The 21434-nt window shown below is 40.7% G+C and overlaps 1 protein-coding gene across 2 annotated transcripts in view; it reads left to right on the top strand.

Annotated features, from left to right (window-relative positions):
• polq (polymerase (DNA directed), theta) overlaps window positions 1-21434 on the top strand; it is a 105505-nt gene that overhangs the window by 64803 nt on the left and 19268 nt on the right. For both annotated transcript variants that reach the window (XM_059968450.1, XM_059968449.1), the window contains exons 23-28: window positions 5915-6049; window positions 10945-11119; window positions 17785-17911; window positions 19106-19224; window positions 19392-19576; window positions 20973-21084. In XM_059968450.1, coding sequence (XP_059824433.1) covers window positions 5915-6049; window positions 10945-11119; window positions 17785-17911; window positions 19106-19224; window positions 19392-19576; window positions 20973-21084 — 853 coding nt within the window. The remainder of the gene's footprint in view (window positions 1-5914; window positions 6050-10944; window positions 11120-17784; window positions 17912-19105; window positions 19225-19391; window positions 19577-20972; window positions 21085-21434) is intronic.

Here is a 21434-nt window from a genome sequence, read left to right as displayed (position 1 = left end):
ATGCTACTAGGTAGGAAATTTCAGGATTTTCAATCACTGACAATCAAGCATTGGATGTATACTTCCAGCTGAGGGTATGGTAAAGAACATGTGAGAACAGGTAAAGATATTTAGATCTTTAAATTTAGCCACTTTCTGGACCGAAACTAACCATTTTCAACCATTCAGTGAAATAGTGGCTAATAGAACATTGAACATAGAACAACAGAGCAAAGTACAGGCTCTTTGGCCCATGATGATGAACTGACTTTTTACCTACCCGGAGATTCATCTAACCCTTCTTCCTCACAAGTCCTCCATTTTTCTTTCATCCTTATGACAGTCTAAGGAGTCTGTTAAGTATTCCTAATGTATTTGTCTACACTACCATCCCTGACAGTGCTTTTCATGCTCTTACCACATACTGTGTACGTATTTTTAAAAGAACCTTTCTCTGACATCACCCCACCATACTTTTCTCCAAACTTTCCTCCAAACACCTTAAAATTATGCCTTCTTATATTAAGCATAGCACCCTGGGGAAAAAGGGTCTGGCTGTCCACTCCAACTATGCTTTTTATCATCTTGTACACCTCTATCAAGTCCATAAGACATAGGAGCAGAATTAGGCCATTCAGCCCTTGGAGTTTGCTCCACCATTCCATCATTTGATCCCGGATCCCACTCAAACCCATACACCTGCCTGCTTGTCATATCCTTTGATGCCCTGACAGATCAGGAAACGATCAACTTTCGCCTTAAATATGCGCACGGGCTTGGCCTCCATCGCAGTCTGTGGCAGAGCACTCCACAGATTTGCTACTCTCTGGCTGAAAAAGCATTCCTCTTTACTTCTGTTCTAAAGGGTCACCCCTCAATTTTGAGGCTGTGCCCTCTAGTTCTGGATGCCCCCACCAGTGGAAACATCCTCTCCACATCCACCCTTTCTAGTTCTTTCAACTTTTGGTAGGTTTCAAAGAGACCCCCTGCATTCTTCTAAATTCCAGTGAATACAGGCCCAAAGCTGCCAAACATGCCTCATATGCTAACCCCTTCATTCCCAGAATCATCCTCGTGGACCTCTGGACTCTCCAATGACAACACATCCTTCCTGAGTTACGAGGCCCAAAACTGTTGACAGTACTCTAAGTGCAGTCTGACTAGTGTCTTATAAAGGCTCAACATTATCTCCTTGTTTTTATATTCTACTCCCCTTGAAATAAATGCCAACATTGCATTTGCTTTCTTTATCACAGACTCAACCTATAAATGAACCTCTAATGTTTGAATTTTCTCCCCATTTAGATAATAGTCCACACTATTGTTCCTTTTACCAAGATATATTATCATACATTTCCCAATGCTGTATTCCATCTGCCACTTTTTTTGCCCATTCTTCTAATTTGTCTTAAGTCCTGCTGCAGTCACATTGCTTCCTTGGCACTACCTACCCCTCCACCTATCTTCGCATCATTCGCAAACTTTGCCACAAAACCATGAATTTCATTATCCAAATCATTGACAAACAATGTGAAAAGCAGTGGCCCCAGTACTGACCCCTGAGGAACACCACTAGTCACTGGCAGCCAACCAGATAAGGCCCCTCTTATTCCCACTCACTGCCCCCTGCCTGTCAACCAATACGCTATCCATGCCGATATCTTTCCTGTAATGTCATAAGATTTTATCTTGTTACGCACCTCTCATCCTCCTTCACTCTTAAGAGAGAAGCCTTAGCTTGCTTTACCTTCCCACACATGACATGTTCTCTAATCCAGGCAGCATCTTGGTAAATCTCTACTGCACCCTCTCTAAAGCTTTCACATCTAGCACTGATCATAATACTTCAAGTGAGGTCTAACTACAGTTGCAACATTGCACATTTCTCACATGTCACCATTAACCCATGACCTCTGGTTGTATTCCTGCCCAACCTCAGTGGAAAAAGCCTACTTGCATTTACTCTATCTATAACCCTACATAACTTTATATACCTCTATCAAATCTGTTCTCAATCTTTTATGTTCTAAATAATGCAGTCCTACCCTATTCAATCTTTCTTTATACATGTTCTCCAGACCTGGCAACATCTTTGTAAATTTTCTGCGTATTCTTTCAAACTTGTTCGCATCTTTCCCATAGATAGGTGACCAAAACTGTAGACAATACTCCAGATTGGGCCTCACCAGCACCTTGTACAATTTCAACATAACATCCCATCTCCTGTACTCAGTACATTGATTTATGTAGGCCTAAGTGCCAAAAGCTTCTTTATCACCCTATCTAACTCTGATGCCAGTTTAAATGAATTATGGACGTATATTCCCAGATCCCTTTGTCCTGCCACACACCTCAGTGTTCTACCGTTCATTCGTTAGTCCTACTCAAGTGCAAAAGGCTTGCACTTGTCTGCATTAAATTTCATCTGCCATTTTTCAGCCCATTTCAAAAGCTGATGCAGATCCCTCTGCAAGCTTCCTCACTGTCCACTATACCCCTAATCTTGGTGTCATCTGCAAACTTGTTGATCAGTTAACCACATTATCATCCCAGTCTTTAATATAGATGACAAACAACGAAGGACCCAGCACCGATCTCTGCGGCACACCACTAGTCACCAGCCTCCAGAGAGGCAGCCATCTACTACCATCTCTGGCTTCTTCCACAAAACCAATGTCTTATCCAATTCACTACCTCATCCTGAATGACAAGCAACTGAATCTTCTTGACCAGCCTCCTATGCGTGACCTTGTCAAATTCCTTACTAAAGTCCATGTAGACAACATCCACTGCCTTGCCTTCATCCACTTTCCTGGTGACTTCCTTGAAAAACTATCAGATTAGTCAGACATGACCGACCATGCACGAAGCCCTGCTGACTATCCTTAATCTATGTCTATCCAAATGCTTACACCTCTGGTCCCTTAGAATGCCTTCCAATAACTTTCCCACAACTGATGTTAGACTCACCCGCCTATAATTTCCTGGTTTATATTTACAGCAGCTTTTAAATAGTGGAAGAACATTGGCTATCCTCCATTTAGGTATCTCACTTGTCACTAAAGATCTTTTAATTATCTCTGCTAAGCCCAGCAATTTCTGCACTTGCCTCCTGTATGGTCCAAGGGAACAGTTTGCCAGGCCCTGGGGATTTATCCACTCTGATTTACCATAGGATAGCAGACACCTCCTCCTCTGTAATCAGTACAAGGTCTATGAAGTTGATGCCGCCTTGCCTCACTTCTATAGACTCTGTGTCCATCTCCTGAGTAAATACAGATGCGAAGAATTCATTTGAGATCTCCCCCATCTGTTCTGGCTCCACACATGGATTACCATTCTGGTCTTCGAAAAGACCAATTTTGTCCTTTGCAATCCTTTTGCTCTGAACATTTCTGTAGAATCCCTTGGGATTCTCCTTCACCTTGTCTACTAGAGCAACTTCATGCCTTCTTTTAACCCTCCTGATTACATTCTGACATGTTCTCTTGCATTTTTTGAACTCCACAAGCTCTTCATTTATTCCTCCTTGCTATGATTTTTTTTCCCCTCTTCTCCAGGGCCTCAGTATCTCTTAAAAACCAAGGTTCCCTACACTTATCTTTACCTTTTATTCTGACAGGCATGTATAAGCTTTGCACCCTCAAAATTTCATTTTTGAAGGCCTCCCACTTCCTAAGTGCGCCTTTGCTAGAAAACAACCTGTTCCAATCCACTCTTGCCTGATCATTTCTATTACCATCAAAATTGGCCTTTCTCCAGTTTAAAATCTTAACCCACGGATCAGACCTATCTTTTTGCATATTTACTTTCAAATGTGTCTTGAAAACTTTAAATCTCCCTTTTGATTTTTGAATTCCAGGCAAGTTCCAATTGATGTATCCGTGAGAATAATTTAAAAAGGCAATTTATGTCTCCAGTATTTAGGTTACTTCCCATCACCTTTTGTGCACTAGGACAACAATTGTACTTCACTCATTAGTGACCTGCAAAATGTTCTGACTGAAAGGAATTTTCTTGGTTATTTTATTGTCCTTGACCCTGATTCAGCATTAGCTTCAGGTATGTCTGGCACTTTAGTCTCTTGATCTCTCTAAATACTGATACAAAGTTACTTTTATCAGAGTGAGTTTTATTGTTCATAAACTCTCTTACTTTCCTATTTGATGCTAGTTTTGAAATTCTTTTGAGATTTTGTTTTTTTCCCTTTTACTTTTGACTCCTGCCATTTGCCAGGCTCTGTGTTGAATTTTGGAGGGAAATAAACAGTCAAAAGTTTGGGCTGAGACCCTTGGCCCAAAACATCGACTGTTTATTCCCCTTCATAGATGCTGTCTGACTTGCTGAGTTCCTCCAGCATTTTGTGGGTGTTGCTGCAGGTTTCCAGCATCTGCAGAATCTCTTGTGTGTCTGTGTAGATTTTACCTTCCCTGGATATCTTTTAAAATTTTATATTGCTCTTTTGCCAAGACCAATCACGAGCCCATGATCACCTATGTCATACGAAATGGCACGCATCGATGATGATTGCTCTTTACACCTTTAATCAGCAATAATTCATTAGTAAATGGATGCCGTGCCCTTGGGTGTTTAAACTGGTTTTGTGTCACATTGTTCTGTTTTGAACCTCCCATTGAACCTGTGTCATTTTACTCTTGAACAGGTTTACCAGTTTTTATTTGGGTTTCTTTCCTATAGCATAGCAAGTAGTGATGTTTAAATCCAGGCTTTTGTGAAGTTTTGTACTTCTCTGCTTTGAACTGAACAATTTTGACTAAATGATCATGCACGGTTGGACTGTTAAATAAATTTAGCCATGACTGATGCTGCTGCTGTCTTTGGATTTAGGAGCTCCTTGCGAGTTGATGAACTATATTTTGAAATTGCTTTTGGAAATCAAAAGATGAGATGCTCATCATAGGAAGCCCAGCTTCAGACAGGCTTTGATGTCTCCAGATGGGGTTTACTGATTTTAATACAGTCAAATATCAAGGGGATGTAGTTGGAGTTTATTTTTGGAGATGACTATTACCTGCCACGTTCCTGGCACAATAATTTCAATCAGTAGTTCAAGCTGAACACTTTCTAGTTTTAGTACATGAAAAACCATGGTGTTATCTGTGTAGCAGCAGTCAGCAAGAAACATCCTTATGATGGAATGAACATCATTGCTGAGGGAACTGCAGACGGCCGTTCTTAAAACACTGTCTTGAGAAACTTGTTACTGATACTGATAGCCTTCAAGAACAATTTGTAGGCAGGACCCTAGTCAGTGAAAGATCTGTTCCTTACTCTTATTAACTTGTTTTCTTTCAGTTTTTCAGTGCCAAATTTGTTCTAACATTGTTGGACAATCACTCTCACCTCACCCCATGTAATGAGAGGGCTAAAATAAACAGAACTTATTGCTTGGAATGGAGTTGCCCATTCACCTTCTTGTAATGAACAAGTGTGGTTGTTAAAGAGATAAAGTACAGCGTAAGGTCTTGATTTTATGATCATTGGAATGTTGAAGTATAAAGATGTACCGTAAGTCATTAAGAATATGTGGTAACGTAGTTTCTTCAAAGATGAGCATTTCAGTTGGCAAAGTCTAGAATGATAAGTTTTTGGAAACAAGAAAGACTACTTCAGTAGCAACATTGGTTCCTCCCTATACATCTATCATAAAGAAACAATTTTAGAGTTGAAGCTAACTGATATGTGGTCTGACCAATGTTTGATAAATCCTGGGGTGTAGTCCATCTGTTACATTTGAATAGACCGAATACTCCTAATGTGGGCAAATGCAAAAAATATCGATGGCCACAATGGACAAAGTGAGCCAAAGGGTCCTTTTCTGTGTTGTTTGACTTTTACTCTAAAACAAGTACAGTGGCCCACTTCTAAAACCTCCTAACATTTTGATTGTTCTCTGATTTACTTAATGTTCTAGGTTCTGTTTTTGGAGCTCAAACTTCCTCCCAATGGAGATACCAACACCAAAGGTAAGAGGACTCTTGGCTCTACAAGGAGGACTGCACCACTAGGAGGATGTGTCAGGCTGTCCAAACAATTCAGCACCAATAAGGTAATTGCCTAGTCATTGTTCAGATCTTGGTACATTTTGATTACTGAAAAGAATAACTAGGAAATGATTGGCAAATGGGAGTCTGAATATTTGGAAGATGAAATGTGTGAGTAGTGGAAACTGTCCTGAATACCTTATTAGGAAGTGTTTAACAGAAATGACACATAAAAGTGGGCTAAAGAATAGTAGATGGAACTTAGCTCAGACAAGTGCAAAGGGGTGCATTAAGGGACATTAAGCCATGGGGAGTGTCGCTCAACAACAATCTCGGTACAACTACAATAGATTGCTGAAAGCAATGTCGCAGGTAGACTATGTAGTGAAGAAGGCACATGACAAGGCACTGAGTACAGGAGCTGGGACATCATGTTATATCTACACAAGACTGGAGGGACTAGATCTGGAATGTTGTGTGCAGTTTTTGCCTTATTCTAACAAGGCTGTGATGAAGCTGGAGAGGAGGCAGAAAAGGTTCATGGGGATGTTGCTCGGACTGGACGATTTGAGTTATAAGTTGAGACTGGATATGCTGGGATTGAAACAACAACACACACAAAATGCAGGAAGGTCCTAACGAAGGGTCTCAGCCCAAAACGTCGACAGCGCTTCTCCCTATAGATGCTGCCTGGCCTGCTGTGTTCGACCAGCATTTTGTGTGTGTTGTTGTTTGAATCTCCAGCATCTGCAGATTTCCTCGTGTATGCTGGGATTGATTTTGTTTGAGTGAAAGAAACTGAAGGGAGATATTATAGAGGTTTAGAAAATTATTAGATAGGTGGTCACTCTTTCCCTAGGGCAGTCCAAACCTAGAGGACCCTGGTTTAAAGTGACAGGAGAAATATTTAAAGGAGAACTGTGGGGCATGTTTTTCCACAAAAAGTGTGGTGGGTATATGGAAAGAGTGTCAGAAGAAGTGGCAGACGATAATTTAGTAAGCAGTGTTTCAAAGATATTTGGACAGATGGGCAGATACAGTAGTGCTAGAAAATTAGTGAACCCTGTAAAATTTTGTCTACTTTTGCATAAATAGGACATAAAATGTGATCCAATCTTCTTGCAAGTACTACAACTAAATAAGGATTACCCAATTAAATAAATAACATAAAAACATTACTGTTGTTAATTTACTTATTGAGAAAACTGAACCAATATTTCATGTATTTGTTGAAAAAGTGTGAACTTGGGATAATGCCTTCTACAAAAGCTATTTGGAGTTAGGTGTTCCAATCAATGAGTCAAGATTGGAGGCGTGGGATGTAGAGGTGCCCTGCCCTATTAAAAAAAAGACACACAAAGTTAGGTTACTGACAGAGCCTGCACATCTCAAGAAAGATCTGTTTATGTGAACCATGCGTTGATGAAAACAACTTCCAGAGGACTTTAGAAGAAGAATTGTAAAGATGCATGAAGCTGGAAAAGGCTACAGAAGCATTTCTAAAGACCTGAGTGTTCAACAGTTCATAGTAAGAAAAGTTGTTTACAAATGAAGGAAACTCAGTACTGTTGCTACTCTGCCTAGGAGTGGGCATCCTGAAATGATCACGCCAAGAGTACAGTGTGCAATGCGGAAAGAGGTGAAAAAGAACCCAAGGGTAACAGCAAAAGACCTGCAAAAATCACTAGAACTGTGTCCACTATAAAAAAAACACTGAACAAGTGTTCATGGAAGGACACCATGGAGGAAACCATTGGTCTCCAAAGAAAAAATATTGCTGTACATCTCAAGTTTGCAAAAAGGGCACTGCACACCAGTAACAAAACTTCATCACAACTGTGAAGCATGGTGGAAGGAGCATCATGGCTTGGAGCTGCTTTGCTGCCTCAGGGCCCGAACAGCTTGCAATCGTTGAGGGAACAAAAAATTCAAAATTGTATTAAGACATTTTATAGGAGAATGTCAGGGTAGCAGTCCATCACCTGAAACTTAATTGAAATTGGATAATGCAACAAGACAGTGATCTGAAAGACAAGTGTAAATCAACAATAGAATGGTTTAAAAATAAGAAAATTCATGTTTTGGAATGGCCAAGTCAAAGTCTTGACCTTAATCATATAGAAATGTTGTGGAAGGGAATCAGGAGGGGGATGAAGATGAGTGATGGAATGGAGGTGGAGAAATTGGGAGAAAGTCATGATAAATGATGATGGGAAAAGGTGTGGTCTAAGTAGCTGTTGGGCGGGTGGAATCAGTAGATTTGTCATAAATGTCAGTGGATAGTTTGTTTCCTGAGCTGACAAAGGTGACAAAATCGACAAATTCCACATGGGTGCAGAACGCAGTATATAGTCTTCGACATACCAGAGAAGGAACAGGGACTGCCCCAGTAAGTTGGCGATGTGTTTGATCGCAGTGGCTTCTACGAGGTCACCCGAAGGTGTTCTTGGCCTTTTTAAACATTTTTATGATCACAAGACCTGCTGGACATTAAGAACAAAGTATTGCAGGTCTACCCTATGAGTGAGTTGCTCATTGGTGGAGTAACTGAAGGAGCTGGATTTGGTGTGGATCGTGCTGTTCCCTGTGTCAGAAAAACATCAGCGGTGTCAGTGCTTGAAGAAAGTGTGCATCTGAACTGCGAGCCTGGTTTGAATGCTGTAGTCTCTTGTGATTGCAAGATGCTGTTGGATCCTGTTGTTAATGTGGAATGCTGTAAGTTTGATTCACTAACTCATTTACAGTAGGACAGCAGGGGAGCTGCGTGGCCTCAGTCGTAGCAAGGCCTAGGCCTCAAGCTGTGGTGTTGCCTGTTTACAGCTGCCCTGGGGAGAGTCAGAGCACTCCACTAGAGGCAGTGTGGTGCGGTGTCCAAGCTGGAGTCAGTCTGTTTGTTTGGCAGAAAACAAGCCATATTGTGTTCAACTGCAGAGTTCTGCAACATTCATGGACTCGGGGTCTTGGACTATTTTTTCCCGTGTGACTGTATTTTACCGATACATGTGCTACTTTGTGTTATGTGTGACTCAGTGTGTTGCACCTTGGCCCCGGAGTAATGTTATCTCATTTGGCTGCATTCATGGGTTTTCATGTCTGGTTGAATGATAATTACACTTGAACTTTGAACTATGAGGCCAATGAAAAGATGGGTACACCTTTGATTTGTAAGAAGTAAGGGGAGTCAAAAGATAAGTTATTCAGGATAAAATCAAGTTCATTCAGGCAGATGAGAGTGGTGATGGTGGGAAACTTGAAAGAAGAGGAGAGCTTCTATACCTTTGTAAAGGGGGATGGACATGTATAAAATTTGTGCATCTTGAGTCAAGATGAAGTGGGTGTTGGGAACTGGAGGTTGTCAAAATGGTGGAGAGCATGTGAGGTACTCATGATATTGGTGAGAAGGGATTGGATAAGGGGAGACAGGACAGAGTCAAGGTGTGAGTTCAACAGGACAAGAGCAGGCAGAAATATTGGATCTACAAGGGCAGATCTGATGTGGACCTTGGGTAAGTGATTAAAGCCGGAAATGTGGCGTTGTAGTGTAGAAGGGAGATATGACATCTGTGACAGTGAGCTGTATGTTGATGGGGTCATGGTCCAGGGATAGGTATGAGAGGTGTCCGAGAGCAGTTGTGATTGATGTAAAGTGAACAGAGGACTGCCTATTTGGGGGAGGTGAGGATGAAGTGGGCCTGAGTAGTGAGGAAGTTGGTGGTTGATGTCATGGCAACAATTACAGATGTAAAGGTGAAGGAATACAGGCAAAAAGATGGTGCCTAAGACAAAGGGGAGTGTTAGGCATGCAGGAAGGATCATCAATGGGGGCTGAGGTCTCCTTGCCAAAGAACTGGGCACAGAGGAGCAGGAAAAAGAGCTTGTTATCATGACGGGAACTTGTTGAGGTGTGAGTGAAGGTGATGACCACTCAGTGTCAGCAGCAGCAGTACAATACAAGACACAGAGTACAAAACACTAAGTTACTGAAATAAATAAAGGTCAGAGAACCAGCTCATGCTTAGTTTCATAGGTCATTCAGAAATCTGATGGGAAAGAGTTGAAGAGCCAGCAGAGGTTGAAGCTGGGTCAAGGTACAGGGCCAGAAGAAAGAAAAGTTGTCCATTGCCCTGACAGGTTGCCATCTCCCGCACTGTCACAGATCTCATCACATCAGGAGACCTCCCCTCCACAGCCTCAACATGTGCTTCCCACTTCTATCAAATGGGACTTGTTCAGAAAGACATGTTGGATGAGTTGGCCCAAAGATCCCGAATCTGTGCTCTATAATTGTATATTAGATCCATAGGTTTCTAAAAAAAAAAGACTGAAATAAGTTGTGAACATGTAATCTTTGAGAATTTTTTTTATTGGCCCATCAAGCAGCTTTATCATTTGAAAGTGTGTGCTCTATCACACAGGGCTACTTAAAATCCACACTGACATACGTTGGAAATATACTCCAATGTTATGAACAACATCTTGTACTTTGTCATGAGAAAATCTGCAGATGCTGGAAATCCAAGCAACGCACACAAAATGCTGGAGGAACTCACCAGGCCAGGCAGCATCTATGGAAAAGGGTGTAGTCAACATTTCAGGCCGAGATCATTCATCAGGTCCTGATGAAGGGTCTTAGCCCAAAACGTTGACTGTTTACTCTTTTCCATAGATACTGCTAGGTCTGCTGAATTCCTCCAACTTTTTGTGTGTGTTACAACATACATGGTATTCAGTTTCTGATGCATTATCAGGATAAATTAGATTTGCTTGAAATGTAAATTGTATTTATCATTGACAACGTTCAATAAAATGGTAGGTTCTACTAAAACTTGTATGAACAATATGGATTTAAGAGCAAAGTAGTATTTTGATGTCTAATATTGCTTTCAAAAGTACTATCTCCAAAAGTAGGAATGTTTCCTTCCCTTCTTTCTTACACTTACTGCACTCTTTTATATTTCAGGAGGTATTGGAGAAATTGAAGCCCCTTCACCCTTTACCGGGTTTAATCTTGGAATGGAGGAGAATCACAAATGCAATTACCAAAGTAGTGCACCCACTGCAGAGAGAGAAACATCTCCATGGTCGGCTGGAAATGGAAAGGATTTACTCCATCTCACAGACGCACACTGCCACTGGTAAATGCTACTTTCACTTTGACCCAGTTATGTGGAAAAATATAAAGGGAGATATATCAGAAATAAAATATAGGATGCCCAATAGGTCCCTTGGCACATCTGGAAAGAGTGCAGAAAAGATTTACAAGGATGTCGCTAGGGCTTGAGGGACTGAGATACGGAGAGGTTAGACAGACTTTAGAGCTTAGGAGACTGAGAGGTGATGTTGCAAAGGTGTAAACATTCATGAGAGGCATAGAGAAGATGAATGCATGGCCTTTTTCCCAGGGTTGGGGAATCAAGAACAAGAGGGCATAGGTTTAAGATGAGAGAAGAAACATTTAATAAGGACTAGAGGGCACAGTGGAATGAGCTACCGGGGAAATGGTTAAGACAGGTACAATAACGTTTTAAAAGACAGCTTGATCTGTGTATTATAGGCCAAATACTGGCAAACAGGACCAACATGGAAGGCCACATCTTGGTCAGCATGGATTGGTTGGGCCGAAGGGTATATAACCGCTATTTAATTGACTCTATATGCTCCTGTTCCAGTCAAGGATTGTAAACCTATGGTTTGTAGGGGAGCCAATCTACTCAATTTTCATTGCATTCTGTCTGTGACAAGTACGTCCTTTCTTGGGTAAATGGACCGAAACAGTAAACAGTATTCCAGGTACAGTTACGCCAAGTGCCTTTATAATTGCAAAAAGACTTCCCCTCATAATGGAAGGCTATTGTATCATTTGTTATCCTGATTGTCCTCTGGATTTACATGTTGGTGTTTCTCTCTCTTGTGAACAAGTATACTCAGATTCCTTTGCACAGCAGCTCTGTTCAATCTCTCAACACTTAACAAATGCTCTGCTTTTCTGTTACTGCACCAAAGTGAATGATCTCCTTTCCTCCCCCAGTACATTTCATGAACCACGTTCCCACTCATTTTGTCAGCTTGTCCACTCCCTCTGTGAGACTTCATTACATTCTCTTCAGTACTTGCACTCCTGTCTCGTTTAGCCTTATTAGAGACCTGCTGATGTAAAGTCTTGTACCTTTAAGCAATTGTTGGCATAGATTGTGATTAGCTGGGGCTCGCACACTGTTTGCCTTAGCTCCCAACCGATCACAACCTGTTAACCTGAGATGGATCGCTTTATTCCTATTCTTTGCATTTTGTTCAACAACCAGTTCGTAATCCATGTCAATATATTAATCCTAATTCCATATGCTCTGAATTTGTTATTCAAGCCCTCGCCTTGGAAGCTTATCAAAACCTGGCCAGAGGTCCAGATGTATTATATTGACTCATCTCACACTATCTATTTCTGCTATTCAGATCAAAGGGCAGAATTGTTAAACATGGTTTTCCTTTCATAGATTTGTGTTCACAGGGAATACTTGTATTTTTAAAGTGTTCTGTTACCAAACCCTTTATTATAGATTCCAGCATTTCCTTACCACTGACATTAGACGAACAGTTTGCTGATTCTCTCAATTATTAAATAATGGGGCTACTCTGTACTCTTTTGTTACTTTGCTACTCTGTAAATCACAGGGACAGTTCCAAGATCTACAGAAATTTGAACGATGAAAATCAAGGTGTCCACTGACTGTAAAATCACTTCTTTCAAAACTCTGGCATCAGGTCCTTGGGTTTATCCACTTTCAAGATCATCATCTTCTGCTTGTCTCAAGCTCTGACTGATGTTTAGCTTCTTGAGTTCCTTATTCTCACCAGACCAGATCTGGCAGGTTTTGTGACTTCAAGAAGGGAACCAGGGATAATCCTGGAAACTATAGACCAGTGAGTCTCATGCCAGTAGTAGGGATGTTAATGGAGAGAACGAACTCTTGGTGATAGCAGCTGGAAAACTATGGAATAATTAGGGAGAGCCAGCAAGGCTGTGTGCATGGCAAGTCATGTCTTACTAATTTGATTGAGAATTTTGAAGAGGCGACGAGGGTGGTTGATGAAGGTAGAGCTATGAATGGTGTCCAATGGATTTTAGTAAGGTATTTGGCAAGGTCCCTCATGGGAGGCTCATCCAGAAGATGAAGATGCATAGGATCCATGGTGAACTGCCTTGACAATAGAAGGCAGAGGGTGGTGGTCGAAAGGGATTATTTTAGCTGGAGTTCTATGATTAGTGGTGTTCTGCAAGGGTCTGTACTTGACTTCTGCTGTTTGTGATGTACAGTATATAAATAATTTGAATGAAAATGTAGATGGGTGGATTAATAAGTTTGCTGATGTTATGAAGATTGGTGTGTTGTGGATAGCATAGAAGTCTGGCAAGGCATATAGCAGAATATAGATCAGTTGTAGATCAGGGCAGAGAAATGTCAGATGGAGTTTAAGCTGGCCAAATGTGAAGTGTTGCACCTTGATATGTCAAATGTAAAGAGACAGTACACTGTTAAAGGCAAGACCCTTAAAAGCGTTGATGAGCAGAGGGATCTCTGCTGTAAGGAGATGAATCTCAAGGTTGTATATAGTATACATACTTTGATAATAGATGTATTTTGAACTTTAAACTTTGGATCTTGAAGCAGCTGCACAGGTTGATGGGGCAGTAAAAAGGTAATGTGGCTTGCTTGCCTTTATTAGCTGAGGCACTGAGTTTAAAAGTCAGGAAGATATGTTCCAACTTTATAAAACTCTAGTTAAGCCATCCCATTACAGGAAGGATGTCGAGGATGCAGAAGAGATTTACCAGGATGCTGCCTGGATTGGAGGACTTCGGCTGTATCGAGGGGTTGGACAAACTTATGTTGTTTTGTTTGGAGTGGCAGAGGCTGATGGGAGATCTGTTGGAACATAATAGGAGCAGGAGTAGGCCATCCGGCCCATCAAGCCTTCCCCACTATTCAATAAGATCATGGCTGATCTGTCCGTAAATTCAGCTCCACCTCCCTGCCTTTTTCCCCATAACCCTTAATTCCCTCACTATGTAAAAACCTATCTAACTGTTTCTTAAATATATTTAGTGAGGAAGCCTCAACTGCTTCCCTGGGCAGAGAAGTCCACAGATTCACCACTCTCTGGGAATAACAGTTTCTACTCACCTTCATCCTAAATATTCTTCCCTGAATCTTGAGTTCTAGTTCTAGTCTCACCTACCAATGGAAACAACTTTCCTACTTCTGTCTTATCTATCCCTTTCAAAATTTTGTATGTTTCTTTAAAATCCCCTCTCATTCTTCTGAATTCTAGAGAGTATAGTTCCAAGCGACTCAATCTCTCCTCATAGGTTAACCCCTTCATCCCTGGAATCAAACTGGTGAACCTCCTCTGCACTGCCTCCAAAGCCAGTAGATCCTTCCTCAAGTATGGAGACCAGAACTGCACACAGTACTCCAGGTGCGGCCTCACCAGTACCCTGTATAGTTGCAGCATGATCTCCCTGCTCTTGAATTCAATTCCTCTAGCAGTGAAGGCCAACATTCAGTTTGCCTTTTTAATAACCTGTTCTACTTGTAAGCCAACTTTTTGCAATTCATGAACAAGCACTCCCAAGTCCCTCTGCACAGCAGTATTCTGCAATTTTTCACCATTTAAATAATAATCTGCTCTTCTATTATTCCTTCCAAAGTGGATGATCTCATATTTACCAACGTTGTATTCCATCTGCCAGACCTCAGCCCACTCAGTTAACCTATCTATATCCCTCTGCAGTCTCTCCACATCCTTGGTACAATTTGCTTTTCCATTCAGTTTAGTGTCATCAGCAAATTTTGCTACGCTACACTCAGTCCTCTCTTCCAAATCATCAATGTAAAATCATCTGTGGTTAAGAAGGCGTACGGTGTATTGGCCTTCATCAGTCGTGGAATTGAATTTAGGAGTCGAGAGGTAATGTTGCAGCTATATAGGACCCTGGTCAGACCCCACTTGGAGTACTGTGCTCCGTTCTGGTCACCTCACTACAGGAAGCCATAGAAAGGGTGCAGAGGAGATTTACAGGGATGCTGCCTGGATTGGGGAGCATGCCTTATGAGAATAGGTTGAGTGAACTCGGCCTTTTCTCCTTGGAGTAACGGAAGATAAGAGGTGACCTGATAGCGGTGTATAAGATGATGAGAGGCATTGATCATGTGGATAGTCAGAGACTTTTTCCCAGGGCTGAAATGGTTGCCACAAGAGGACACAGGTTTAAGGTGCTGGGGAGTAGGTACAGGGGAGATGTCGGGTAAGTTTTTTACTCAGAGAGTGGTGAGTCCATGAAATGGGCTGCTGGCGATGGTGGTGGAGGCGAATATGATAGGGTCTTTTAAGAGACTTTTAGATAGGTACATGGAGCTTAGAAAAATAGAGGGCTATAGGTAAGCCTAGTAATTTCTAAGGTAGGGACATGTTTGGCACAACTTTGTGGGCCGAAGGGCCTGTATTGTGCTGTAGGTTTTCTATGTTTCTAAATAAACAGCTGTGGGCCCAGTACCAACCCCTGCGGTATCCCACTTAGCGACTGCCAGCTGGAGAAGCACCCATTTATACCAACTCCCTGCCTTCTATCGGTTAACCAATCCACTATCCACGCCAATACACTTCCTCTGACTCCATGTATCTGTAACTTAGCTACAAGTCTCTTGTGCAGCACCTCATCGAATGCCTTCTGAAAACCCAAGTATACGGCATCCACCTGTTCCCCTCTATCCACTGCACTCGTTATGCCCTCAAAGAACTCCAGTAGGTTTGTCAAACAGGACCTGCCCTTTCTGAATCCATGTTACGGCTGTCTAATGGAACCACTCCTTTCTAAATGTTTTGCTATTTCTTCCTTAATGACAGCTTCAAGCATTTTCCCGACTACAGATGTTAAACTAACTGGCCTATAGTTGCCCGTCTTGCCTACATCCTTTTTTAAAAAGTTGCGTGACATTTACTGTCTTCCAGTCAGTCAGGACCTGCCCTGGGTCTAGAGAGTTTTGATAAATGATTACCAACTCATCTACTATAACCTCTGCCAATTCCTTGATAGAGGTTTATGAGATTATGAGAGGCATAGAAGGAGTAGACAGACTGTATATTTTTCCCAGGGTTGAAACGTCTAATGCCAGAGGGCATAAATTTAGGTGACGGGCATAATTTCAAAAGGAGATATATGGGGCAAGTTCTTTTACACAGAGAGTGGTAGGTGATTGGAATGCACTACCTTGGCTTGTGATATTGGCAGATACATTAGGGACTTATAGGAGTCATTTGGATCAGCATATGATTGTGAGGAAAATGGAAGGATATGGACTTTGTGTAGGCAGAAAAAATTAGTTTCCCATTTGATTACTAATTTAATTGGTTTGGTACAACAACATTGTGGGCTAGGGGGCTTGTTCCTGTTCTGTGTTCTATGCAGATAAGTAAAAAGTAATTATAACCATATAACAATTACAGCACAGAAACAGGCCATCTCGGCCCTTCTAGTCCGTGCCGAACACTTACTCTCACCTAGTCCCACCGACCTGCACTTAGCCCATCACTCTCTGTTCCTTTCCTGTCCATATACCTATCTAATTTTCTTTTTAACTGACAAAATCAAACCTGCCTCTACCACTTCTACTGGAAGTTCGTTCCACACAACTACCACTCTCTGAGTAAAGAAGTACCCCCTTGTGTTACCCCTAAACTTTTGCCCCTTAACTCTCAACTCATGTCCTCTTGTTTGAATCTCCCCTAGTCTCAATCGAATAAACCTATTCATGTCAACTCTATCTATCCCCTTCATAATTTTAAATACCTCTCTCAATTCCCCCCTCAACCTCCTACACTCCAAAGAATAAAAACCTAACTTGTTCAACCTTTCTCTGTAACTTAGGTGCTGAAACCCATGTAACATTCTAGTAAATCTCCTCTGTACTCTCTCTAATTTGTTGACATCTTTCCTATAATTTGGTGACCAGAACTGTACACAATTGTTATTGTGTACATAATTGTACAATACACAACTGTACATAATTGTTTAATTCCTCTGTTATTTTTTTATTACCAATTATAAATTCATCTTTCTCTGTAAAGGAGCTACATTCACCTTCACTGATCTTCTCCTTTCCATGTACCTACAAAAGCTCTTGCAGTCCATTGTTATGTTCCTTATCAGTCATTATTGGAGTTCATCTTGCCTTTGCTTATCAATTTCTCTGTCCTCCAAGATGCTCCTCATCCTTGGGCCTCTGCTTTTGATTTTAAATTGTATGTAATTTTCTTGGCCAGCTATGTGAAATTAAGAGATTTTATCTCTTTTTCCTTTGGTGTTTCATATCTAAATTGATTTTTTCTTTGCAATTTATGCATTATTTCTTTGAGTGATAACAGTTGTCTTTCTACCAACACACCTTTCTCCCAATCAAACGTAGAGAAGTCTCTTCTCGTACCTTCATGGTTTTTGTTTATACCTAAGGCCTTAATTGTGTATTGGGTTTGAAGGCGATGTAGTTCAATACAGAATTCTACCATATTACGGTCTGACTTCCTTAAAGAGCTCTTGACAACCTCTTTGCATTGCATAAATTAAGATCGAAAATAGCATTTCTCTATTTGATTCCTCAATTAATAACAAGTTGTTATTCTGATATATTATTTGCTATTGTAAATGCATATTCTGCAAATGCATATTTATTCTTTCAAGATATAAATGCTTGCTGAATGAGACAGTGTTTAATTGCCTTTATTATAGCCCTACTGTTTTAAACAGGTCGAATCAGTTTTACTGAGCCAAATTTGCAGAACATACCAAAGGATTTTGAAATTGAAATGCCATCAGTGATCAGAGGGAGTCCACCCCTCCAGGGAACAAGCAGCATGGTTCTCAGGCGATCCAGGTATATCACCTGATGTGAGGAAAAAGATTTTTCAGTTGTGACTTTGAGATCTTCATTTGTTTTCTCTTTGAAATGCTTGTGAAAAATGTTCAAGTAAAGCCATTTGGTTAATCATGTAGACTTAGAAAGCACATCATGTGAGAGATGATTAGTCCCTCTGCCCTTGTGTATCATTTATACCTTTGAATGTTGTATAGTGAAATGTTTTATATGTAATCTGGGTATGATGTGAAATTGATTTTTGTAGTTTACCCATGTCCAGATCAGTATAAAGTTATAAAATGTAGTCAAGGAGCAGTTCAGCACAGAAACAGGCCCTTCATCCACCTAGTCTATCCCAACCTGCTTTCTCTAGCCCACTTGGATCATAGACCTCCATACCCTTCTTATCCAAACTTCTCTTAAATGTAATAATGGAACTTGCATCCACCACTTCCGTTAGCAGCTTGTTCCACACTTGCTCCACCTTCTGTGAAGAAGTTCTCTTTCAGGTTCCCCTTAAATATTTTCCCTTTCACCCTAAACCTATGACCTATAGTTCTAGTCTCACCCTCGGAGATCCTCCCTCATTCTCCTGACCTATTCAACTTTCCCCTATAACGCAGGTTCTGAAGTCTCGGCGACACCCAAGTAAATTTCCTCTGCACTCTTTCAAGCTTATTGATATCTTTCCTATAATTAGGTGAGTTGAATGCACAATACTCCAAATTTGGATTCACCAATGTCTAATTCCACTTCCATATTGATATTTTCAACTCCTGTACTCAGTGCTCTGATTTATGAAGGCCAATGTGCTAAAGCCTCTTTTTACAACCCTATCAACCTGTGACGCCACTTTCAAGGATTTATGGATCGGCATTCCCAGATCCCCTTGTTCTACTTTTTGTTCTAAATTTGTGTAATCTAAATTTTGCTCTTTGTTCTAAATTTGCATGTTCTTATTCCATATTATTGTCAACTATGTTGCAGTGTTTATTAGGTAACTTGATCTGTGTGGTCGAAAGCATTTGCAACTCTTCAGTATGTAAGTTGTAACAACAAACTTTTTTGGTAGAGCACATGTTAGTTTGTAATCAGTCATATTCTTTCTGGGAGTTATATAACACAGAGGCATTGTACAATAATTAGCACCAATAAAATAGTGGAAGAGTATTGCAATGTTTTTCAAGATAACTTCATATATTTATGTTCTAGGAGAAGGCAAGGCCACAGCATAGTACCATTAGCTGGAAATCCTTCAATAGGTGATGGAAAGAGTGATAAAGGCCTGTCGTATGCTGTCAGTATGAGGCATGCTTTTATACCCTTCTCAGGTAATTGGGGTTTCCCTTATTAATATAAAATTGTTACAATTATTGGGCCTGTGCCTCAATCTCTTTAAATGAACTGTTCGATAAAGTTGTTATTGAACAACGCTTGCATATCATGGATGGTCTTTGGATAAAGAAACTAACCCTAAATAATTTGCTTTTTCTTGAAGGTGGTCTGATTCTGGCAGCAGATTATTCCCAGCTGGAGCTACGAATTCTAGCTCATCTTGCGAAGGATAATAGCCTTATTCAAATCCTAAACAGTGGAAAAGATGTTTTTAAGAGCATTGCTGCGGAATGGAAAATGGTGGAGCCAGCATCAGTAAGTGATGAGTGGCGGCAACAAGCTAAACAGGTCAGTTAAAAATCAAGAGGTCACTAATATATTTTTCACATGACACGGGTAATACTTTGTCTCAAATTGAAAACAATTTTATAAATTTTCTATGAAAAGTGTAAATTTGAGAAAGTGTGAGTGTGGCATATCACTGAGTTCAGAGTTGGCAATATTGTCTCTGCTCTTCATTCTGTATTCCAATATTGTTCTTTTGTCTTTTATTATGTCAAGCTATTCACATAAGTTGATACTACTGAAACATAATTTTTTTGCTGGAATTTAAATCTACTATTTTAATTAATATCTTTGACTTTTGTTTATATAAACCACAAACATTTGCCAAATATTCTATGTCAGTTATTAAATTATGTAGAAAAGCAGTGTATTGACATGAGTTTATGTAGTATGATTACATTATGGGTTGTAAATAGTGATGCATCTGTAGAAGTGAGTAATTTAATCTGGGGGAAGTTGATGGGAATGTGGTGGAAGGCAATAAAAATGGGATTTGTGTGACAGGTACATGATGGCTTGTGCTGACTTGCTGGCACGAAGGACATTCTCTTTTTTTATGACTGACTTAATGAATTACAAGGAAACTATAAATACGTGAAAGAGAAAATGTGGATTTGGAAAGGAGTGGGTGCGTGCGACAAAACAAAATAATTCTCTAATAGGCTCGAAGGGCCGAATGGTCTACTGCTATACCTATTGTCTATTGATTGCGTTAACATGGATGTTGTGACATGGCCATGTGCACAAGACAATGCAGTATGACCACAGTGATGTGGTGTGACATGGTTACAAATCAAAATAATGAGCAGGGCATAAAGTTATGTGGCTGTAGAGTCGCCACATAAGCGTAAACAGGAGTAAACATCCATCCGGACATGCTCAGTCATCCGATCATCATGGGTGATCTTGTTGTCAGGTGTGCTGTTATACCTAACTTACACATTGCATTTGGTTTTTCTGGTGCCCAAACTCCAGGATTCTCCATCCTGAAATGTACTCAATTAAAGCAAAGTTCTAAAGATTTACAACACTGAACATTGAAACTTTTCCTTGGCTCAGTGCTAAATGTCTGAACTCTTACTGAGGCAGTGCCCTCAAGTTCTGGATTCTAGATCTGCAGTCTTTGGTGTTTGAGTTTTGCTGCTTGCAAAACCAGCTTCTTGGCAGCTATCTAACTAAATGGATTGCCCGTTGAACGAGTCAACATACTCAGGTTGCATATCCTCCTCCCATGCCTTACTATTGTGTGATTAATAACTGTTTTATTAAAACTAATTACCAGCTTGTAGACTCAATAATTTATAAGCTGTGAGTTCCTGTTATGTCAGGTATGCTCATTTGTGTAATCACTTGTTACTGCTCTCTGACTTCTAATGTGCTGGCATCCTTTCTCCTTTAGATCTGTTATGGTATAATTTATGGGATTGGAGCCAAGTCTCTTGGTGAGCAAATGGGCCTGGATGAGAACGATGCAAGTTGCTACTTAGAAACATTCAAATCTCGATACAGAGGTAAAGGAATCTCTGCTAATTCTCTCACCAACTGTTGGAATTGGAATAAGGAAACTATATATGAGCAATAGAAACTGTGGGGAAGAACCCAATCATGTGTGAGAAAATGAGTATACTGTTTTGGATGCTGTTGTGGTGGATGACTTCCCAGGGAAATGCCGCAGAGACCAAGTTAATGGCACTGACCATGAGTTCATGATGCAAAAGGGAAAGAGGGAAGCAGTAGTGATGGGGAGAGGAGCAGACAGGAGATTCTGTGGGTGTGAATGGACATCTTGGATGGTGCCATGGTCAGGGTCGCCTTGCATCATGTCCACTGCATTTTGGAGAGGGAGGGAGAGCAGCCAGAT

Source organism: Hypanus sabinus, chromosome 4 (genome assembly GCF_030144855.1).
Source record: "Hypanus sabinus isolate sHypSab1 chromosome 4, sHypSab1.hap1, whole genome shotgun sequence".
Lineage (NCBI taxonomy): Eukaryota > Metazoa > Chordata > Chondrichthyes > Myliobatiformes > Dasyatidae > Hypanus > Hypanus sabinus.
Note: the sequence above shows the minus strand (reverse complement) of the source record. Positions and strands in the feature narration are given on the sequence as shown.